This window comes from Saccopteryx bilineata, chromosome 7 (genome assembly GCF_036850765.1).
Source record: "Saccopteryx bilineata isolate mSacBil1 chromosome 7, mSacBil1_pri_phased_curated, whole genome shotgun sequence".
Lineage (NCBI taxonomy): Eukaryota > Metazoa > Chordata > Mammalia > Chiroptera > Emballonuridae > Saccopteryx > Saccopteryx bilineata.
Window position 1 is genome coordinate 109,153,612 of NC_089496.1, and position 19,347 is coordinate 109,172,958.

Consider the following 19,347-nt stretch of genomic DNA (forward strand, 5'->3'; position numbering starts at 1 on the left):
GCCGAGGTCCCAGGGGTCTTTCACCCCCCCCTTAGATTGTGTGGATGGGCGCGTCCGGACGGCCGGGCGAGCGGAAGCTGCGCAGGCGCAGGGAGCCGCGCAGGCGCACGGAGCCCGGCAACATGGCGTCCAGATCCAAGCGGCGCGCCGTGGGCGCTGGGGCTCCGCGGCCGCTAGACGCCCCGGTCCCGCGCCGCGAGGAAGAAGAGGACGATGAAGTCGAAGACCAGGACGGAGAGGATGAAGACAGTGACGACGAAGACGATGAAGAGGACGAGGTCGTCGACGAGGTGAGCGGCGCGCGCGACCTGGGTTCGGTGTACATCTGGAAGAACACACCATGGCAACCAGAGCCACGCGAAGGTTCGAGATGCTTGCAGGGGCGACGTCCCGGTACCCGAGGGTCTGTAAGCAGGGTGCAGGCGACGAAAGGCTGTGACTCAAGTTCCATTTCGGTCCCTTCCACGGTGCGGCCGCAGAAATTACTTTTGAGAGTTAGAACCTGGCCGGGTCGCTCCACCCCGCCCCCCCCCCCCCCCCACGCGAGAATCCTTTTTATCAAGGGCTCGACTTCCTTTTTACTTCTCAGGTGGAAACCCCAAATCCATAGCCGGCCCCCAAGGGCCAGCGGGTGACCCCTCTGCCCACCGCACCCCGCAGCGGCCCCCGGCCGGCCCTGGAAGTCCTGCAGGGTTCCACCTGGAGCCTTTCCTTCCACAGCCCCCCTTCCTGCAGGACGTCCAGCTTTGCCCAGGCCCTCACCCCGCGGCGGCCTCTGCCCCTCCGGGCGGCCTACCCAGCCCCTCTCACCGCGTCCTGGCGGTGGGGTCTCAGAGCTGGCTTCCTGCCGACCACAGCGCCTGGCGTGACAGGCGACCAGTGTTTGTTGAGTGAATACTTAGGACTCAGTAACCCTTGCACCGATCACTCAGCGTCTAGCAGGCTCCTCAGACTTCGCAGCTCCCAAGGCAGACTTGGTAACTCGTGGCCGTGTTCTTTGTCTCTTCTGTAGATGCCCCCCCCCCCCAAGTTCAACAGTAGTTGCTCAAACCCAAAACTTGGAAGTTAAATTTAATTTTTTTTTTAGATTTTATTTATTTATTTTTAGAGAGAAGGGAGGAGGAGCAGGAAGCATCAAACTCCCATAGTGCCTTGACCAGGCAAGCCTGGGGTTTCGAACCCACGACCTCAGTGTTCCAGTTCGATGCTTTATGCACTGCGCCACCCCAGTGCTCAGGCCTAATTTTTTTTTCCCCAATCTCACATGTTGTCAGTACATCCTGTTCTACATACAGTATGTGGGCATTTTGCGCAGACACGGCCATCGTCATGCAGACACACCCATCACCACACAGACACCCCCGTCACAATGCATACACAACCGTCACCATGCAGACACAGCCATCCTTGCGCAGACACGGCCATTGTCACACAGACATACCCATCACCACGCAGACCCCGTGGTGACAGACACCCGTCACAGCGCATACACAGTGGTCACCTTGCGGACACAGCCATTGTCGCGCAGACAGACCCATCATCCACACCTCCAGCATCCCTTTCCGGGACTCCCTGAAGTTCCTTTTAACTGGTGTCTCTTTTCCCATTCTCACTCACCTACAGTCTGTACTGCACCTGTAGCCAGAGAGACCTTTAAAAAATGTACTAGATCTGTTCTCACTCCATGCTCAGAATGCCCGGACGACCTCCCATTTGGTTTTTAAGAACCCGGAGTCCTCGTGGTTGAGGGACAGAAAGACAGCTGGTGTGGCTGGGTCAGAGTGATGGGGATAGAGTGGGAGGTAAACAGCAGTCAGGACGTTGGGGGTGGGGGAGGACGGAGTGGCGTGCAGAGAAGCCTGGATGCAGGGCCGGGACTGGTGTGGGGGTGCCGCACCTCTTCCGGGGAACTGCCAGGGAAGCACTTTACTTTGGCCCCTTTCCTTGAATTCCATCTCACCGTTTTACACTTAGAAGAACTTTAACTGGCTCTCTTGCTAGCTTTGAACTGGAGAAATTGCTGTTTCTTGCATTAATATGGACAATTATTGGTTATTGTGTTTAACAGAAATCCTTAGAGCAGGGGTCCCCAAACTACAGCCCGCATGCGGCCTCCTGAGGCCATTTATCCGGCCCCCGCCGCACTTCCTGAAGGGGCACCTCTTTCATTGGCGGTGGGTGAGTCCTGGAGTACTGTATGTGGCGGTGCCGCAAAGCGCGGTGTCGCTCAGGTACAGTACTACTTCCGGTGACGGGGGACACACGCGTCAGGGCTCCGGAAGCGCGTCATATGATGCACATCTGGTCTGCAGCTGCGGTGCCCCACATCACCGGAAGCAGTGTGAAATAACAGCAGAAGTAGGAAGAAAGAGAAAGCACTATAACCATTACTACACAGTACAATGGCCCCCATACTCCCCCAAGTGTACAACAACATAAAGGCCCCTATAACCTCCCTTTGCCCAAAAGTCTCCCCCCACATTATTATACACCATGTTTCCCGTTATGAGACTCTGTCTTACATTAATTTTACCCCCAAAAGACAGGGGCTGTCTTATTTTTAGTTCCCATTGAAATACTGGTCAGTTTGTTGATTTAAATTTAGTTCTTTATTTTAAATATTGTATTTGTTCCCGTTTTGTTTTTTTACTTTAAAATAAGATATGTGCAGTATGCATAAGAATTTGTTCATAGTTATTTTTATAGTCCGGCCCTCCAACGGTCTGAGGGACAGTGAACTGGCCCCCTGTGTAAAAAGTTTGGGGACCCCTGCCTTAGAGGGTAGTTTCAGCAGAAAGGGGAGCTTGTGTGACACAAGGGCATCTGTATGGTGACCCGTTCTGTGTGTTACTTACAGGAAGTGACTGTTGAATTTGAAGCTTATTCCATCTCAGACAACGACCATGATGGAATTAAGAAATTACTGCAGCAGGTATTGTTTTTTTACTCTTTAAACGTACGTAAATTTGCCCTCTGAGAAAATCCAGGCCATTCAACACAAGCTCTGTCAGACTCCATCCTTTGTGTTTCAGAGTCCCCTTTCCTGTCCCCTCCGCCTTGCCTAGAAGGAGGAACTTTTCCAGAGCCAGCTCCCTTATTTGGGCCTCGGTCCCCAGCCCCCTTCCTCCCAGCACCGTGCACTATCTTTGAGTGTCCTCTGCCTTACACTGCTTTCTCTTTCTCTGCTAAGTACTCGAGCTGCTGAAATCACACCCTGGCTGTGTGGGTGGAGGGCTTTTTCCCATGCCCTAGTGCAGGTGGCTCTGGTTCCTGCCCCGAGAGCTTCCAGTGTCCTGGTCACTAGGTTCTTCTGCCTTATGTCCCTCCTCCTCCTCCTCCTCCATCTTCCCTGTCGCCCCCTCCCCTCCTGTGTCACCACTGACCGCCTTTTAAGTTTTGGGCCTTCAGCTTTGATTCTCCAGGGCTTTCCCTTTTCTCTTGGGATTACGTTTCTGGGTCACCTTCCTGGTCACATCATTAGAATGTCATTGTTTTTATTTGAATAGGAACACCAGCCCACAGTGGAGCTGTGTGTCTTACTGAGCTGGGAACGGGAACACGACAGCAGGGACAGCTGTGCATGCACAGCACGTCCATGTGCCACACACAGGTCTACACTCTTCACACTCGCAGGGGCTGCAGGACTTCACTCCAAATAAAACTTCACTCCATTGTTTTTATTTGAGAAGTTTTATTAGATGTCATGCTTTGACTTGAACTTAGAGTGATGTTTCCTCCCTCTCTCAGCTTTTCCTGAAGGCTCCCGTGAACACCGCAGAACTGACAGACCTCTTAATTCAGCAGAACCACATCGGGAGTGTGATTAAGGTAAGCAGGGCAGGGGTGCATTCTGACTAAATGGATTCTGTACCCTGGAATGGTTCTCCTGACTGATAGCAAGCAGATCAGAAGCCTAGGTTGTGAAGAAGTCTTAATGGAGAAAGGGGGACTGCTAGAAGGGAGACGGGAGCAGTAACCTGGGGTTGTTGAACGCAGTAATCTGGGTATGGCAGGTTACAGGGAGAGAACGGGCTGATGCAGCTGTTTGGGAGGTGGAATGTGGTGGAGCTTAGGGAGTGACGGGTCTGGGGGGCGTGGTGGGGGGAGTCAGGAATGGCGCCAGGTGCCTGGCTCAAGCAACCAAGGCAGCGTCACGGAGGCAGGCAGGTTAGGAGGGGACTGTGAGTTGGGATTTGCACTGTTGGAGTGTAACTTGCCTGAGGTAATGCAGGTGAGCCACTGAGCAGCGGCTGGAGACTTGGGTGTGTTCAGGAGATCAGTGGTCATTGCAGTCGCAGAAGTGATGCAGAGTGCTCAGGGAGGGCAGGGACAGAGGTGACACCAGCAGCCGGGGCGGGCGGTGTGGAGGAGGAGGGAGCTAGACTCGGGGCCTGCCTCTGTCGCCCCGCCCTCCGCGTGGCTCGGATGTCCTCTGCTGCCACCCAGCACACCGCCCGCCCTCCGTGTCTCACAGGAGCAGCAGGCGTCTGTTTGGCTATGGGTCTGCAGGCTGGACAGGGCTCGGTGAGGACAGCTCTGTTTGCTTCATGTCACATGAGCGCAGGAGGGTCAGTGAGGGGCTGCAGGACTTCAGCGGCTCGCTCACATGACCGGCTCACGTGCTGGTTGTGCAGTGGGAGGACTGTGGCCGGGGCTTCGGCTCTTGGTGCAGGCCTCTCTGCACTGGGCGGTCCCAGGAGCGGCGGCCCGGCAGGACTGGGTGGGGATGCAGAGCGTTTCTGAGCAGCGTCAGGTCCCCCACTCGCCTGATCAGCGACACACGGTCCACACTGGAGCCAGGGGAGGGCGCGCAGACCCTACCTCTCGGAGGAGGGTCTAGGTCACTTTGTCACAAGAGGTGGGATAGGAGTTGTCATTGCGTCCATCAGAGGAAAGGACACTCGGCCACAAGACCTTCCTCTGTTTCCATTCTTACCTCTGAACACAAAGGTGATACGTGTGACTGCTCTGTAGGGCGGGAGGTGAGCATGTGAGCTGCAAGTGTGAAGAGTGTAGACCTGTGTGTGGCACGTGGACGTGCTGTGCATGCACAGCTGTCCCTGTTGTCGTGGACCCGTTCCCAGCTCAGTAAGGCACACAGCTCCATTCTGACTGCCCCACCTTCAGCTGTCGCTTGGTTTTCAAAGCCAGCATTCTTTTTTTTTATTATTTGAGAGAGAGGAAGGGAGAGAGAGTGAGAAGCATCAACTCGTAGTTGCTTCACTTTACTTGTGCATTGATTACTTCCTGTATGACCTTGACCAGAGATCAGACCTGAGTTCAAGCTGAGCTAGTGGTCCCATGCCTGTCAGGGTGACCCTTGGCATTTTGAACTGACAACCACAGCGTTCCGGGTTAACGCTCTATGCACTGTGCTACCCTTAGTCAGACTCAAAGCCACAGTTCTTGAAAAATGCTTAGTATTCGCAATCTCCATCTCCTTTCCTCCTAACACCCTAATTTGGCTCTACTTCCCCATGCTACCAAAGCTCTGAAAGCCGGAGAGTCACCAAGCCCTTGTTACTAAACACAGTGGGCACCTTGCAGACCTTGGACGGCACGAGGAAGCTTGTGGCCGTCCACGTGGGGGGAGAGAGGAGTAGCATTGCAGCGGCGTTCTCCTGTTAGAACGGGGTTGGGGGGGACAGCACCACGCTCCTCAGGCAGTGGACACCCTGCTGGCCAGTTCTGAGCCCTGGTGGGAGCAGTTGTTTTATCCTGGGGAGAGCTTGCTCTCTGAGGGTGTCCAGCCTTCAGTCGGGTAATTAGATAACTCTACAGTGGTGGTGTCCCTGGCTTCCACAGAGACACTGGAGGTGCCGCAGGGACTCCTTGTTCCCAGGAGAGGCTGCCTGGAGCTCTGCTGGCACCTCTGGGAGTGGATTTGGACTCTTGCAGAAGTGTCCCTGGGGCTGTGTAGGGAAAAGGCAGGAGAAGTGCACGTGCACGGTGGGTCGAGAGGCCCCACGTGGGGCATTGCTCAGGCACTCAGGGGCTAAGAAGAGGCTCAGGATAGGTAAGGGGGGCCGGTCGAGCAGGAGGGGGTGAAACATGATGGGATTGTGCCCCTACCCGGTGGAGATGCAGACCCAAGTGGTGCTGCCCCGGTGGTTGATGGCCCGTCGGGGAGAGGAATGGTGAGCGAGTCCGGGGATGCTGATGGCCCATGAGCCAGCTGACCGTCTGAGGATTTTTCAGGGCTGGGCACCAAGGGTCCCTTCTGTCTGCCGGTGCCACACAGGTTTGGTCACAGGAGCTGGGGGCTCTCGGTGCAAGGAGACTGTCTGATGTCCATCTCAGGACGAACGCTGGGGACAGGCTAGGACTTTTTCTGTGCTCCGTGCTCTCTCCTGAGCAAACAGGTCCTCTCACTGAAACTCTCTCCCCAGGGGTCACCTTCTCATTTTCTCCTTCTGTGTCCTGTGTTTTGTTGAGCTGAGACTTCTGTCAGCTGGCCAGCAGTTTAGTTCCCCAGGCCTCGGAGGCCTTTGCTGAACCACCTACTCCTCTGTGTTCCTGCAGGGGAACTGGTGGTCCCTTCTGCCGGGACCAGAAGTGTTCTGCGTTAAAGCCTGGTAGCCCCTTGCCTGAGGCCCCTCAGTGTCAGCATTATTTAGTGTCAGGAGCCATGTCCTCCCTTGGCCTCTCGGCCTCTCGGCCTCTGGTCTGACCTGGTCTGGTCTGTGGTTCCATCCTGTTCTCTGCCCTGACACATCAGGCTGCTGGGGCCACCTGGACGCCCTGACACTGTTTACCTTACGTACCCAAGCCCGCAGTGCAGGCAGGTGTGGTGGAGTTTGGAAGTCCTGTCCCGCAGAGCCAGTCTGGGGGCAGCTGTGGCTCCCTGCTGGTTCTGGTGGGAGAGCTGCAGCCTCGTGTCATTCCTTCATTCAGCACATGCTCCCCGAGGTCATGTCTGTGCCAGGCTCCGTGCTGGACACTGGAGGTGCGTGGGAGGGTGTCCCCCTGGACAAGTGAACAAGCCACATGTGAAGGAAAGTGTGGAGGCACAGTGAGGCGGGGGGAGGGCTGTTGTCATAGAGCCAGGAGCTTCAAGTTGCACTGAAAGCTTTTTTTTTCAAAGTGAGATAGTGAGGCAGACTCCCACATGTGCCTGACTGGGATCCACTTGGTAACCCCATCATGGGTAGATGCTTGCATACTGAGCTATTCTTAGAGCAGGAGGGTGATGCACTTTAATGGGGCTATCCTCAGTGCCTGGGGCCATGCTTGACCCAGTTGAGCCACTGGCTGCAGGAGGGGATAAGGGAGAAAACGGGGAGAGGGAGGGGGCAGAAAAGCAGATGGTATCTTCTCCTGTGTGACCTGACCAGGAATCAAACTCGGAGTGTCTGTACACTGAGCCACCGGCCAGGGCCAAGGGTTTCATTCTTAGCTGTTTTCTTGGTTTGTCATTTTCTTTCTCTCCCTCTTTCTTCTCTGCCCATGAACAAGTGGCACTCAGCATTGTTCACCTGCCCCGGGAGTCAGGACTGGCCCGCACTCGGGAAGCAAGGATTTAGGTGGGACAGTTGTGGACCGCAGAGAAACGAACAAGGGCTGCTCCAGCCAAATTGTTCCAAAACAGACTAAAAAGGTTAATTCATGAGGTGTTAGCGGTGCTGGATTTTTAGTATTTTGAGAATCTAGTAAAATGTCTTCAGAGTCTAGTGTAAATAAGTTCCGGGCGGGAACAGCTCGTGCAGAATCTTGCAGGCAGTCCGGAGCCAGGGAGGTGCAGGGACACGCACAGGGCCACAGCTGCTGTCTGGGCGCGCTCTGAGGGCCGCAGTGAGACAGTTTGCATTGGAGGAGTGCAAGATTAGTGAGATGTGATTTCAAGGCTTGGGATCGTATTTCTTCCCAGTCAAATATAAATTCTTTTTATTTTTAAAATAGCAGACGTACGTGTCAGAAGACAGTGATGACGATGATGAAGATGAGATTTTTGGCTTCATAAGTCTTCTCAGTTTAGCTGAGAGAAAGGTCGGTACCTGGGGCGCCAGCATGGTTACTCCTTAGGCCACACCTTCTACTTACTGCAGGATGAGTGTCTGTATCAGGGTGATTCCAGGCATAGGCACATGGGCTTGTGAAACCCTCTTGTCCTTTCTCGAGTGCGGTGTCGCTGTTTAGCTTTGAGTCATGCGGGCCCAGTTAGGGTCGCGTCCTCCCCTGGGGTAGAGACGTATCGTGTGGCCCAGGGGACTGGTGCCCGGCGCTGATGTGGACTCAGCGGCTGTCCTCTGGGAGGGGACGTAGAGTTGCTTCCTGGAGTGGAGGGCGCTGCTGACATTTGCTTGTGTCCTCACCTCTCACTGTTTACTCCTCACCAATGAGCTCCAATGGAAAGTCAGCCGGCTGCGCTCCCTCCTCAGGCGCTCGGTGATTTTTAAATGGACTCCCAGTCGCTCCCGTCCGTCTCAGTGAGGTGGGCTAGGTTGCTCTTCCAGTGTGCCCGCCACTGTACCCTCTCCTTACCACCCGTCCCCAATGGTGGGTGCACCAGGCAGAGCTACTTTGAGAAACAGTCAAGCAGTCACCGCGGAAGGTGTAAGATTGGAAAGGCTGTGGCAGGAAACTGCCCCCACCTGTAAGATAAGAAGTAGCAGTTCTTACTCAAAGATTGTCCTGTCAGTGACGGCCCAGCCCGGAATACACAGCAGGCCCTCTCTTTGCTTTGTAGGGGACACAGTGTGCCAAGCAAATTAAAGAGCTGGTTCTAAGCTGCTGTGAGAAGAACTGTGAAAAGAGCGTGGTTGAACAGCTGCACAAGCTTTTGAATGACACCGCCAGGCCCGTGGGCTTCCTGCTGAGTGAGAGATTCATCAACGTCCCCCCCCAGATCGCCCTGCCCATGCACCGGCAGCTGCAGTAAGCCTCCCAGAGGGCTGTGAGCACAGTTCTTTCCCAGGGGGCTCCGAGCTGTGCTCGCAGAGTGGTGATGCAGGCGTGGCTGGCCCGGCTGGTGGGCCCCAGTGCAGTGTGGTGTGGTGGACCCAGGTGGACCTCCTGTGCGAGGCACGCCTCTGTCGTCGGCCTTCCTAAGAGTTTTCGTTAATAAGGCTGTTCTGACCATACTCTTGATGATCTTAAAGATTTAAATGATATAAAAAGAGGTGAGGCTTATGGACTTTTTATCCTTGACTGGGTTTTCACCCTCTTCCCAGGCATATTTCTGACACTGAATAATCACAAGAACAACCGAGTAGAATTTCAAAATGCCATTGGGGTGTTTCGTGACTAACGAAACCATTGTTTGGATGCCACATTTCTGGCTTCTTGAGGTCTGTGGTTTTCTTTTTAAATGCAGTTTTAAGCTCACAGATACATTTTGGGGTTTTTTTGGAATTTATTATTTTTTAACAGGTTTTATTTTTTTACAGAGACAGAGAGAGAGAGGGATAGACAGGGACAGATAGATGAGAAGCATCAATCATCAGTTTTTCGTTGTGACACCTTAGTTCATTGATTGTTTTCTCATATGTGCCTTGACCGCAGGCCTTCAGCAGACCGAGTGACCCCTTGCTCAAGCCAGTGACCCTGGGTCCAAGCTGGTGAGCTTTTCTCAAACCAGATGAGCCCGTGCTCAAGCTGGCGACCTTGGGGTCTCAAACCTGGGTCCTCTGCATCCCAGTCCTGACGCTCTATCCACTGCACCACTGCCTGGTCAGGCGCTCACAGATACATTTTAAATGTGAGGAGAGCCAGGAATTGGCTTTGGACTTGCTTTGAGATGGGAGGGGTGGGAGTGCAGGCAGGTGCCCTGGGCCTCATGGACACCACAGCCCTGTGCGTGGCCTCCCTGGTGGGAGCCTGCCTGTCGCCTCCCATGTCCCTGCAGTCATTACTCTGGTCCCCCCCTGGCCGCTGCTCATGCTGTGGTCGGTTCACAGGGTTTCTGGTTTTGCTGTCTTCTTTCCGACCCTCTGGACTCACGTTCATTTGGTGTCCCAGGAGGGTGACCTGCTTTCTCCTGATCTGCTGTTGAAGCTGAAGCAGGCTGTTCCGAGTTTCCTGCAGCTCCTGTTTAGCCAGACGTACAGGATTAGGTATAGTTTTCAGAAAGGGAAGAATTGGGGCTCCATTGCTGTCCCACTGACTGTTGTAGAATTTAGGGTGCTTGTGCCTCGCCTGCCATTTCTGTCATCTGTGAGAAATTAGTCCTGGACTTGCGATTAGACACTGTAGCAGCCACATGCTCTAATGGCATTGGTAGTGCCATGTGCCTTGGTTTCAGTTAAATGTTTTTAAAAAATCTAAATTCTTAAATATTTTTAACGTGTGCAGAGTAGTGATGTTGAGTGAACCTGAGACTCATCTGTTAGTTGCTGTGTACCACAACTCCCAAGTCCAACTTGAAAGAGTCATCGTGCTACTATTTACTATACTATAAAGAGCACTGCCCTTAATCAGTGGAAAGTGCAACAAATGGCAAAGGTGAAACTCATTGCTGTAAAAGGGTCCAGATCCGGTTCTGGCCCGTTGGCTCAGTGGTAAAGCATCAGTCCAGCATGTGGAAGTCCGGGGTTTGATTCCCAGTCAGGGCACACAGAAGTGCTTGTTTGCTCCTCCACCCTGCCCCCTCTCGCTTCTCTCTCTCCCTCTTTCTTTTCCTCCATTGGAGTGAGTTGGCCCAGGCGCTGAGGATGGCTTCATGGGCTCTGCCTCAGATGCTAAGAAGAGCTCAGTTGCTGAGCAACGTAGCAGCACCCCAGAAGGGCAGAGCACTGCCCCCTAGTGGGCAAGCCGGGTGGGTCCTGGTCGGGGTGAATGTGGGAGTCTGTCTCTGCTTCCTCTCCTCTCGCACTGAATAAAACCCCCAGCCGAGGCTCCCTGGCTTCCCTGTGCTCTGGTGTGCAGCTGCCTTGGTCGCCCCAGCCCAGCAACAACCCGTGTGTGTGTGTGCCTTGCAGGAAAGAACTGGCAGAGGCGCACGAGAAGAACAAGTCGTGTGGGAAGTGTCACTTCTACCTTATGATCAGCAAGACGTTTGTGGAAGTGGGAGGGAGCAGTTCCGGGAAGAAACGGGGCGGCCGGAAGCAGGACGCGTTAATGTTTGCAAATGCCGAGGAGGAGTTTTTCTACGAGGTGAGACTTCCATCTGTCCATTTAGGTGTATGTAATAATTTCTTGACAATAAGAAGTCAGGATTTATTGCTGTCCCATTTTATGCCCAAGTCCTTTGAGTGTGGCCACTTGGTGTTTCTCCGTATCCCCCGCCACTAGGAGCTAACACAGTGCCTGGCTCACACAGGCTCATGGTGGGGCACTGACTGGCCTCCCCCTACTGCGGGTAGTCAGTGGGGAGAAGGTGGACGGACCAGCCTATCGTGGTCAGGCTAGTGATGTGCTCTGAGACGTGCAACTCTCAGACCACGCTGAGAGCTGGACCTGAGCCTGTGGTGACATTGAGCCTGAGGGCGGTCAGAGCACTATCCGAGGTCACACAGCTAGTCGGGCGGAAGCTGGGTGGACCCCGCACTCCCGCTCCAGCTCCCGTGCCGCTCTGGGCCCTTCCTGAACGTCATCCCATCAGTGGGATTTCTAGCACTTTCTCCCTGACAAGGGAGCTATGCTGTGATCGACAAACATCCCACCTGCCCCTCTGAGAAGTGAGTCTGAGGGGCATGTTTTCCTGGGCTGGGTGCTGTCACTTACTACTTTGAAGACTTGCACTAAAGACAGAAGCACTCAGGATTTGTTCTACCCTTGTTTTGAGGAAGTAAATAGTGAAAATTAAATTTTTAAAATTTATGCCTCAGCACCTTGGGTAGAGCATCTGGGGAGACACATGTGGGTGCTTCTGGAAGTCTGGCCTCGCAGACTTACACCCTCACACAGACTCTGTCCCTTGCTGTGCACGTGAACTCTGTCATGAGGTGATGACTATGAGTGATTTCAGAATTAACAGCGTGTAAGTGGGCAGTATGAGTAGCACTTAGCTGCTTGTCTGTGTCCTGGGACCGGACCCTTCTGTCTGCGCTCCTGGGGAGGGGGGTCTCTTGGGGACCGTTCTGTCACCGCTGCCTGGCTCTCCCACTCGAGCTTGTGTTGCGTTGAGCTCTTAGCTGCTGTTCTCATGTAAACATACACCAAATGTAGGATTTGTTGCCAAGTGAGTGAGCTGACCTGTGGTTATCTGGTTCAGAAGGCGCTCCTGAAGTTCAGCTACTCGGTGCAGGAGCAGAGTGACACGTGTCTGGGCGGCAGGTGGTCCTTTGACGATGTCCCCATGAAGCCCTTGCGGACTGTGATGCTCATTCCGAGGGACGAGATGAGCGGAATCATGGGTGCGCTGGAAGAGCACCTGTCCACTTAGCCCGTCTCCCGTGGACGTGCTGTGCTTGTCTGCCGTTACCAGGACACCCGGTGGAGTCTTTCTGAAGAGCTCACGGCTTTATTTAGACTTGGGACCTCTACAAAGTGGGTTCTGTTGCCTGTGTCTATGACACACATGCAAAATAGCCTCTTAAAAAATATTTAGTCAAATTACAAACAGTTGATTAAAAACTTTTCCAATAAGAAGCAAAACATGGAATAGTACTTTAAAGAACTCAATAAAAACTTCTATTTTTTATTATTCAGTAATATACAAAGCGTTCATTTTTCAAGAGTGTGTGTGGGTCTGAAGCCTGGTGCTGCACCCACAGCGGCCCCGCTCCGAGCCGTCGTTGGCCGCCGGGGTTACTGCACGTCACCTGCTGCGGGGCAGGCTCCGAGCTCACTGGAGGGCGCATCTGTGCTCAGTAGTCTCAGGGCCCGTCTCGCATACTCTCTGTTCCTTCTTCAGTGGCGAGGCGGGAGCCGGGGGATGTGCCGCTTGCTGTAGGATGTCCTTGCTCTCGCTGGGGGGCAGGTTGCTGAAGTAGTACTGCGGGGCCAGCTGCATAAACCTGCTGGAACAGAAACACTGTTACTGCTGGTGGGAGGTGCGGAGCACGAGTGCTCTGGCCCCGGAGTCTGCCCGCCCAAGGTCTGGGTGGAGCGCCATCCGCGGGGCCCTGGCCTGGAGACGAGGCACTTGCTGCCAGTGTTAGGAACCAGCCCAGCTGTGCTTCTAGGGGAAGCTGGCTTCTCCAGGGTGATGCCTCACGGCAGAGTGACGGCCACCGGGGGAGTCGCTTCCCTTCAGACCCGTCATAGGAGACAGGTCAGATCAGACACTTGGGGGAACGGGGGTGGTAAGAGGAAGGGTCTCTGCCTCTAGCTCCTCTCAGCTGGTACCACTGCACACCCAGCGGCCTGGTTCTGCCAGAACACCGCTGCCCGGGCAGCAGAGGTGCCTTCAGAACAGACCCAGCTTCTGCGAGACCAGTCTTCCTTCTCACTCAGCCCTCCACACCCCTGCACTGGCAGCCAGCCTGCTCTTTAACAGTATGTGGAGAAGACGCCAACCATCCTGAAATTCCAGTTGCTCTGCACCGTGCTGGACACGAGCTGTGCACTCCTCTGTGGCCAGAGGCCCCGCTGCTCTCTGCCTGCCTGTCTCAGCCGCTCCCCCTCCCCCTCTAGCGCCGGGCTCTGTCCTCTGCCCAGAGACGGCCAAGCGCATCCCTTTTCAGGGTCCGCACCTGCCAGCCCCTTCTGCACTGTCTTGTTCCTCCTAAGATGCATCATGCTTTGTCTTACATTTCTACGACAGTCTCTGTTGGTCACCTCAAAGGCAGGAGCATTTCTTAGATAACCACCCGTGTAGACCTGTCTTCAGATAGCTACCAGTATTATAACGAATTAATAAAAGCCTAATTTCTCATTTACTTCTCAAACATGACTTGACTACAACTCTTTCTCCTCCCCGACACGTACAGTTCAGGAGAGGTTTCCGAGCTGATCCTGATGTAGTTGTTGTCAGAGACGCTGAACTTGTGGAAGAGGACCCACTCCGGCCTCCTCTTGGTGATGGAGTACGTGGACAGCGGGTGCAGCTGGGCCACCTGCCTGTGCGTGAGCATCAAGTAGTTCCCTGAGCCGTCCACGTCCCGAGCGATCTGCAGGCAGAGTGGGAGAGGGGAGACTGCATTAATACGGAGATCGATACACAAAGGTGTTCTAAGAAATTCCTAAGTCGTTCACGCAGTGGTTCGAACTGCAGACCGGCTGCTTGTACTTCCTATGTCGGATACGGGGAAGAAGACGTAAGACAGAAACTTGTTTCACTTTCCGGAACCCTGAGACGGGAGTGCTGGTGGTGACCGACTGGCGGCTCCAGGGCGGCGTGCTCAGGACGTAAAGCCCCGCGTGAGCCACACACTCCAGTGTCATGTGCTCCTCTCAACGTTCAGCTCCTTCCTCCAGGAAGCGCTGTGACGTCAGCACCTGACTTCCTCCGTACAGAGGAACTCCGTGCTAAGGGTCATTTTCTCCATTAAGCCCACTTTGTAGTTTACGAGGGAACCCACAGGGTCTCTCACTGATGGGACGTGCATACCTACTAATGGGCTGTAAGGTGGCGGAGCTGGTCAGCCACCTGAGGAGGAAGGAAGGAGACCATTGTTCATTTGGGCATTATATCACCGTTAAATGTGAGCTAAAGTGCAAGCAGGTGAGACCACACACTGCATCTCATGGTCAGCCAAAGTGTTACATTGTACTGACTTGACTTTGTAATTAAGGAAGATCTTTTTTGGGGGAGCAAAGTTAATATATTCTGGCTTCGCTCTTCATTCCCTAGGGGAAGTATATTTAAATACTGAGTCTTCACTGCCACAAGGGTATTCTGTTTCATGTGAAAGTTAACATCAGTGGAATGATCGTCCTAGAGCCGGAGTCCTGTGAAGACCCCGTGGAGGGTGCCCTCCGCGCTCACCTGCATGAAGTAACCCGACAGGAGCGCTTTCTTGATGTTCAGGGCGTTTTCCCTTGAGCCGAAAGCGGGCTCTGCGTAGGGAAGCTCGATTCGCCTGATGATCTCGAGGAGTTCAGCGCGGATGACATCCGCCATCCTGAGGGCGGCCCAGTTGAGGAAGTAATCGTGACACCACCTCTCCACACAGTCTAGGGCGGACAGAACAACAGTTATGTAGAAAGAACCTGTGACAGCCTGAAAGGGCCCAGTCAGCAGGGTGCTCTCTGCTTGTCCTCTGTGCTCCTGTCCCGAGGAGGTCACATCAGTGAGTGTAGGGGGGCAGCAAGGACAGGGACCTCTGGTGGCTGCGAGATTGGCCGTCTGTGGCACTGCTAGGAAGAACCCGCACTGGCTGGGGGTTCCACAGGGCCCTACGGGGCTGCACATCTCCGGAGGCAGCATGTTCCTGGCGCTGACCAGAAGCCTGCCCCCCTCAGTCTGAAGCTCACAGAGCAGAGGAGACGGGTTCACTCAGAGTCGGCATTTTCTCGGGGAGCACAGTGGGGCTGTATGTGTCGTGTTTAACCACACTAGGACGAGAGGGCACCAGTGGAAAGTCCTCCAACCCATGAAACTATCTCACGTGTTTTGTTTACTATAAAAAAAAGTTCCTGTTAGGTCAGTTTGGGAATCACATTATAGTTAAGCTATCCTAGCCACAAATTTTACATTAAAATTCAGTCCCTGGGTCCAATTTGGATTTCCTCTTTCTTGCCAACTATACTGGGTGGACGGGAGTTCTGCCTAGCCCTGGCAGGGGCATGCAGCCTTGGCGTGGCGGGGGAGCTGCACTGGCCATCCCGTCCACACAGCCCACACGGAGCAGTGGAGCGTGTGCCTGGCCCCGCCCTGGCGGCTCTGATGCTGCCAGGCCCGTGCACTTCCTGTCTCCACTGACGTCTGCGCAGCCCCTGCTCCGCACGACTCATTCCTGCTGTCGGGCTTGTTATTTCGTGTAGTTTTATACCACCTATTGGAGCCAAGGAGGTAAAAGCAGCTTTGTGGAACACAACAGGGAACCCACGGCGGCCTCTGGAGGCTGGGCCTCACCACACTGCCCAGCCCTCTGCCCCGGAGACCCGCCAGTCTCCATGCCGTGCACCGGGGTTGCACATCGGGAATTTCCAGTTCATGTGTCACCGAGTGTGCAGACACACCCGCACTCCTGCCTCCGCAGCTTCTACAGACACCGTTCTGCTCTTCTGGGCACTGTTCCCCCTGCCCTGTCCCCGCCCAGCTCGTCAGACTCAGCTGCCTCTGCCTCCGCACACCAGCCTATTCTTCACTGTTATCTGGAGCGGGAGGGGGCATCGGTTTGGTGTATGCACCGTATTCTCTTCGTCTAGCAGTGGACATGCTACGTCACAGAAAGCACGAAGCATAGCTCTGACCAGTGGGCATCCAGAGATGGCAGTTCCTCCTCTCCTCCCAGATGCAGGGAGGCAGGGGCTGTGCTGTGCACGCCTGAGCCCGCGTCACCCTGCCCTGGCCCCCCTGGAGCCTGCCTGCAGCCCACCGGCACTTGGGGGCAGGAGTGAGTCCTACTTCTCAGCAGGGGCCCTCCGTGCATTTAGGGCCTCAGCTCCAGGCCACTGAAGTGACCAGCAGGCTGGAGAGAAGGGGTGCTTGACCAGTAGCCACTCAGCTTGTCTGGGGAAGAAAAGGTGGACTTTGTAGGTAATTTCTAAAATCACAGCATTCACTTACGCTCACTGGTGGAATTCAGAGTTGTGTCTTGGTAGGCCTTATAAATGTTGATGAGGGTGAAGTGGTCACCTTCAGGATGTAAAAACATCTTCCAGCAAGTCAGGGCCGTCTCCTCAGCCCCACGTGGCAGGTGGGAGAAGCAGTTAGGAGCTGGAAGATACACAGTTACACGGTCAGGGGCATGTCCGTCCTGCTCTGTGAAGTTATGTCAGCCTGATATACTTAGAAGTAAAGGGGTTCAGGGGAGCTGTCATGCTGTTTTTCTCCTGGCTTCTGTGTGCTTTCCTTAGGTCTGCTTGTGATCCCGGCTGGGTCACCGCAGGGGCGGGGCGTGGGTGCTCAGGTACAGCGTGGGGCGGTGCGCTTCCCACACGGCACAGCCTCTGGTCGGCTCGGCCGGGGACTCCGTGTCTTAAACCATGAGGAACGAAGGGGAGGAACTAAAACCGGGTGCACACATGATCATCTGGTGGCACATTCTCCTCAGTTGCTTGCTCTGTGCCAGCCACTTCACAGACACACCTGGTGTGCTCTCGTGTCAGGTTAAGACCATCACTAGCTGTGAGTCAGTTTTTCACGTGAAGGTAACTTAAAATTTTCTGACTTTTTCATCTATTACCTCACTTCACATGGGCCTCATTTCACTCTAGCTGGTGCAGATTCAGCCAGAGTCCTGAGGAGTACCTGTTACCATGGCCGCGATCGTCAGCATCTCATCCACACAGTCGAATTCACAGGATGCCAGGATGGACTTGGAGAGCTGCGGGTCGAGGGGAAACTCCGACATGATGATTCCAAACTCCGACAGGTTTCCATCGTTGTCCAGCGCTGCCAGGTAGTCCAGGTCCTCTAGCGCCTGCATTAGGCTTTCCGGCTCTGGGAAGGAAGAAGACAGCCTCAGACAACCGAGTGCCCAAACGGGTACCGAGTTCCCTCCCATAGGAAACCAAACACACGAACCCGTGGTTTTCAAGACAAAGAACCGCAGGAGATGGATGCAGGGCTGATTCCTGAGCGGGTGCTAATGAGGGAGCCACGTGACCACCCGCTCACGCCTCAGAGGTTTCAGGGCTACAGTGAGGGGAGGGGAGCCGATGCTGCCAGCTGGCTGGCCTGCCGGGCCATGGCAGGGTGTGGGGAGGGGAGCCCAGACGCCCCTGGCCAGCCTGCTGGGCTATGGAGACTGTGCGGTGGGCCTATGCGGGGAGGGGAGCCAGACACAGCCGGTCGGCCCGCCCAGCTATGGGGGCTACGGAGGTGGTGCGGTCGGCCTGGGGAGATGACAGTGGCCGCAGGTCACAGGTGAGGGTACCCAAGCGGAGACAGGTCTATGGAGAGAGGACCTGGGAGATCTACAAGAGTGCTCCTCCACCATCAGCAGAGCACATGAGAAACTGCCTCAGGCCAGCTGGAGCCACCCAGAGGACAGAGGGTCAGAGCCTGGGGCTCACACGGGGCCTGAGGTGCTCCCTGTGTCCACCAGCCAGACTGGACAGGTCATGGTTCACGGAGCCCCAGGCAGGAGATGAGGAGGCCACTCCCCCAAATGCACGCTGCTCCGGAGCCACCTGACTAATCCTGAAGTCAGGCCCAAAAGGATGTCACAGCCCGGCACAAGACCTGGGAACATTTGCATAAATAAAATATGCAGTACCCAACGCAGTAAATGCATAGGAGCTGGCATCCAGTAAAACATTATGGGGCAGGAAAATAAAATGAACCTATTGAAGCTGACCCAGCATGCACGCAGGTGACACACAGTAGACAAGGACGTTGAAAAGCGTTGCCTGGCTGTGCAGATAAGGGTGGAAGGCGAGTTCTTCACCCCTCTATTTCTCTTTGAAGTTTATACAATCTTAACAGTGCGGTGTTCATTATATATGCCAATCTCCACCAAAAATCCCTTTATTCAAAGAAAGGTGTCCTCCTTGTCCATGCAGAATCAGGTAATGATAAAATAAGCATGCTTCTCACTGCCTACTTCGTGGTTCAGCAGTAAAGCTACGCAGAGAAGAGTATCACAGTATAGAGTTGCTGTTTTATTTTTTTTTAAAGATTTTGTTTACTGATTTTATGGGGGGAGGCCCAAAGTACTAATTCAGAGTTGCCTCACTAGCTGTTCATTGATTGCTTGTTGTATGTGCCTTGACCAGGCAAGCCCCGGGTTGTAGCCGGTGACCTCAGCATTCAGGTCGGTACTCGACCCATTGTGCCACCACAGGCCAGAAGCTGCCGTTTTATTCTGCCCAAGAAACAAGGACTTTATGAACGCTCCTGGATGTATTTCATTGGTTTCAGTTCCAGCACGTCCAGGTGGGAGATGACGGCTGTAGGGACCGAGAAGCAGATCCCCATCGCATCTGGGAGTTCAGAGTCACAAGTAGTGAAAGTTTACTTATTTGCCATCCAAACTGGGACCACTAAGCTATTTGTCAAAATTCCAGGCAAACTAAATAACGTGAGCCCGTCATCAACTCTGACGGCCAGAGAGAGCTCCCTCATTCCTATGAGGATGCAGTGAAGACCCTGGAGAAAGCCCTGCTGCGGGTCAGGGGACTCCAGTCTGCGCGTGTGGCAGCTCCAGCCCTGCCACACGGACGTGTCAGCACCCAGGGGCTGGAATCCAGAGGCTGGAAGAACCAGCCCAGACCGCACCTGCTGAGAACCGAGTCTCGGGGCCCTGAAGCACGGATGGGATGTCACCCCAGCTGGGAGCCAAGTTCAGCTGCCCTACTGTGTGTGATTTCAATCCTGAGCAGCGCAGGGCCTCCCAGGAGATGCCTGGCTCTCGT

General features: G+C 54.5%; 2 protein-coding genes across 11 annotated transcripts in view; one reads left to right on the plus strand and one right to left on the minus strand.

Annotated features, from left to right (window-relative positions):
- The first annotated feature begins 108 nt into the window (after positions 1 to 108).
- The window catches only part of BCCIP (BRCA2 and CDKN1A interacting protein), a 33,525-nt gene continuing 14,286 nt past the window's right edge, over positions 109 to 19,347 (plus strand). For 2 of the 9 annotated variants that reach the window (XM_066239933.1, XM_066239935.1), the window contains exons 1-7: positions 109 to 290; positions 2,858 to 2,932; positions 3,748 to 3,828; positions 7,900 to 7,986; positions 8,687 to 8,874; positions 9,897 to 10,052; positions 10,917 to 11,091. In XM_066239933.1, the coding sequence (XP_066096030.1) occupies positions 123 to 290; positions 2,858 to 2,932; positions 3,748 to 3,828; positions 7,900 to 7,986; positions 8,687 to 8,874; positions 9,897 to 10,052; positions 10,917 to 11,091 (930 nt within the window). In that variant the 5' untranslated portion in view covers positions 109 to 122. Of the gene's footprint in view, positions 291 to 2,857; positions 2,933 to 3,747; positions 3,829 to 7,899; positions 7,987 to 8,686; positions 8,875 to 9,896; positions 10,053 to 10,916; positions 11,092 to 12,105; positions 12,584 to 17,205; positions 17,343 to 19,347 lie in introns of those variants that run through there. The other 7 variants (XM_066239934.1, XM_066239929.1, XM_066239931.1 and 4 more) reach the window with 7 other exon arrangements.
- DHX32 (DEAH-box helicase 32 (putative)) overlaps positions 12,558 to 19,347 on the minus strand; it is a 63,682-nt gene continuing 56,892 nt past the window's right edge. For both annotated transcript variants that reach the window (XM_066239926.1, XM_066239928.1), the window contains exons 8-12: positions 17,240 to 17,431; positions 16,556 to 16,705; positions 14,810 to 14,997; positions 13,810 to 13,991; positions 12,558 to 12,896 (exon numbers count right to left, since the gene is read on the minus strand). In XM_066239926.1, coding sequence (XP_066096023.1) covers positions 12,725 to 12,896; positions 13,810 to 13,991; positions 14,810 to 14,997; positions 16,556 to 16,705; positions 17,240 to 17,431 — 884 coding nt within the window. In that variant the 3' untranslated portion in view covers positions 12,558 to 12,724. The remainder of the gene's footprint in view (positions 12,897 to 13,809; positions 13,992 to 14,809; positions 14,998 to 16,555; positions 16,706 to 17,239; positions 17,432 to 19,347) is intronic.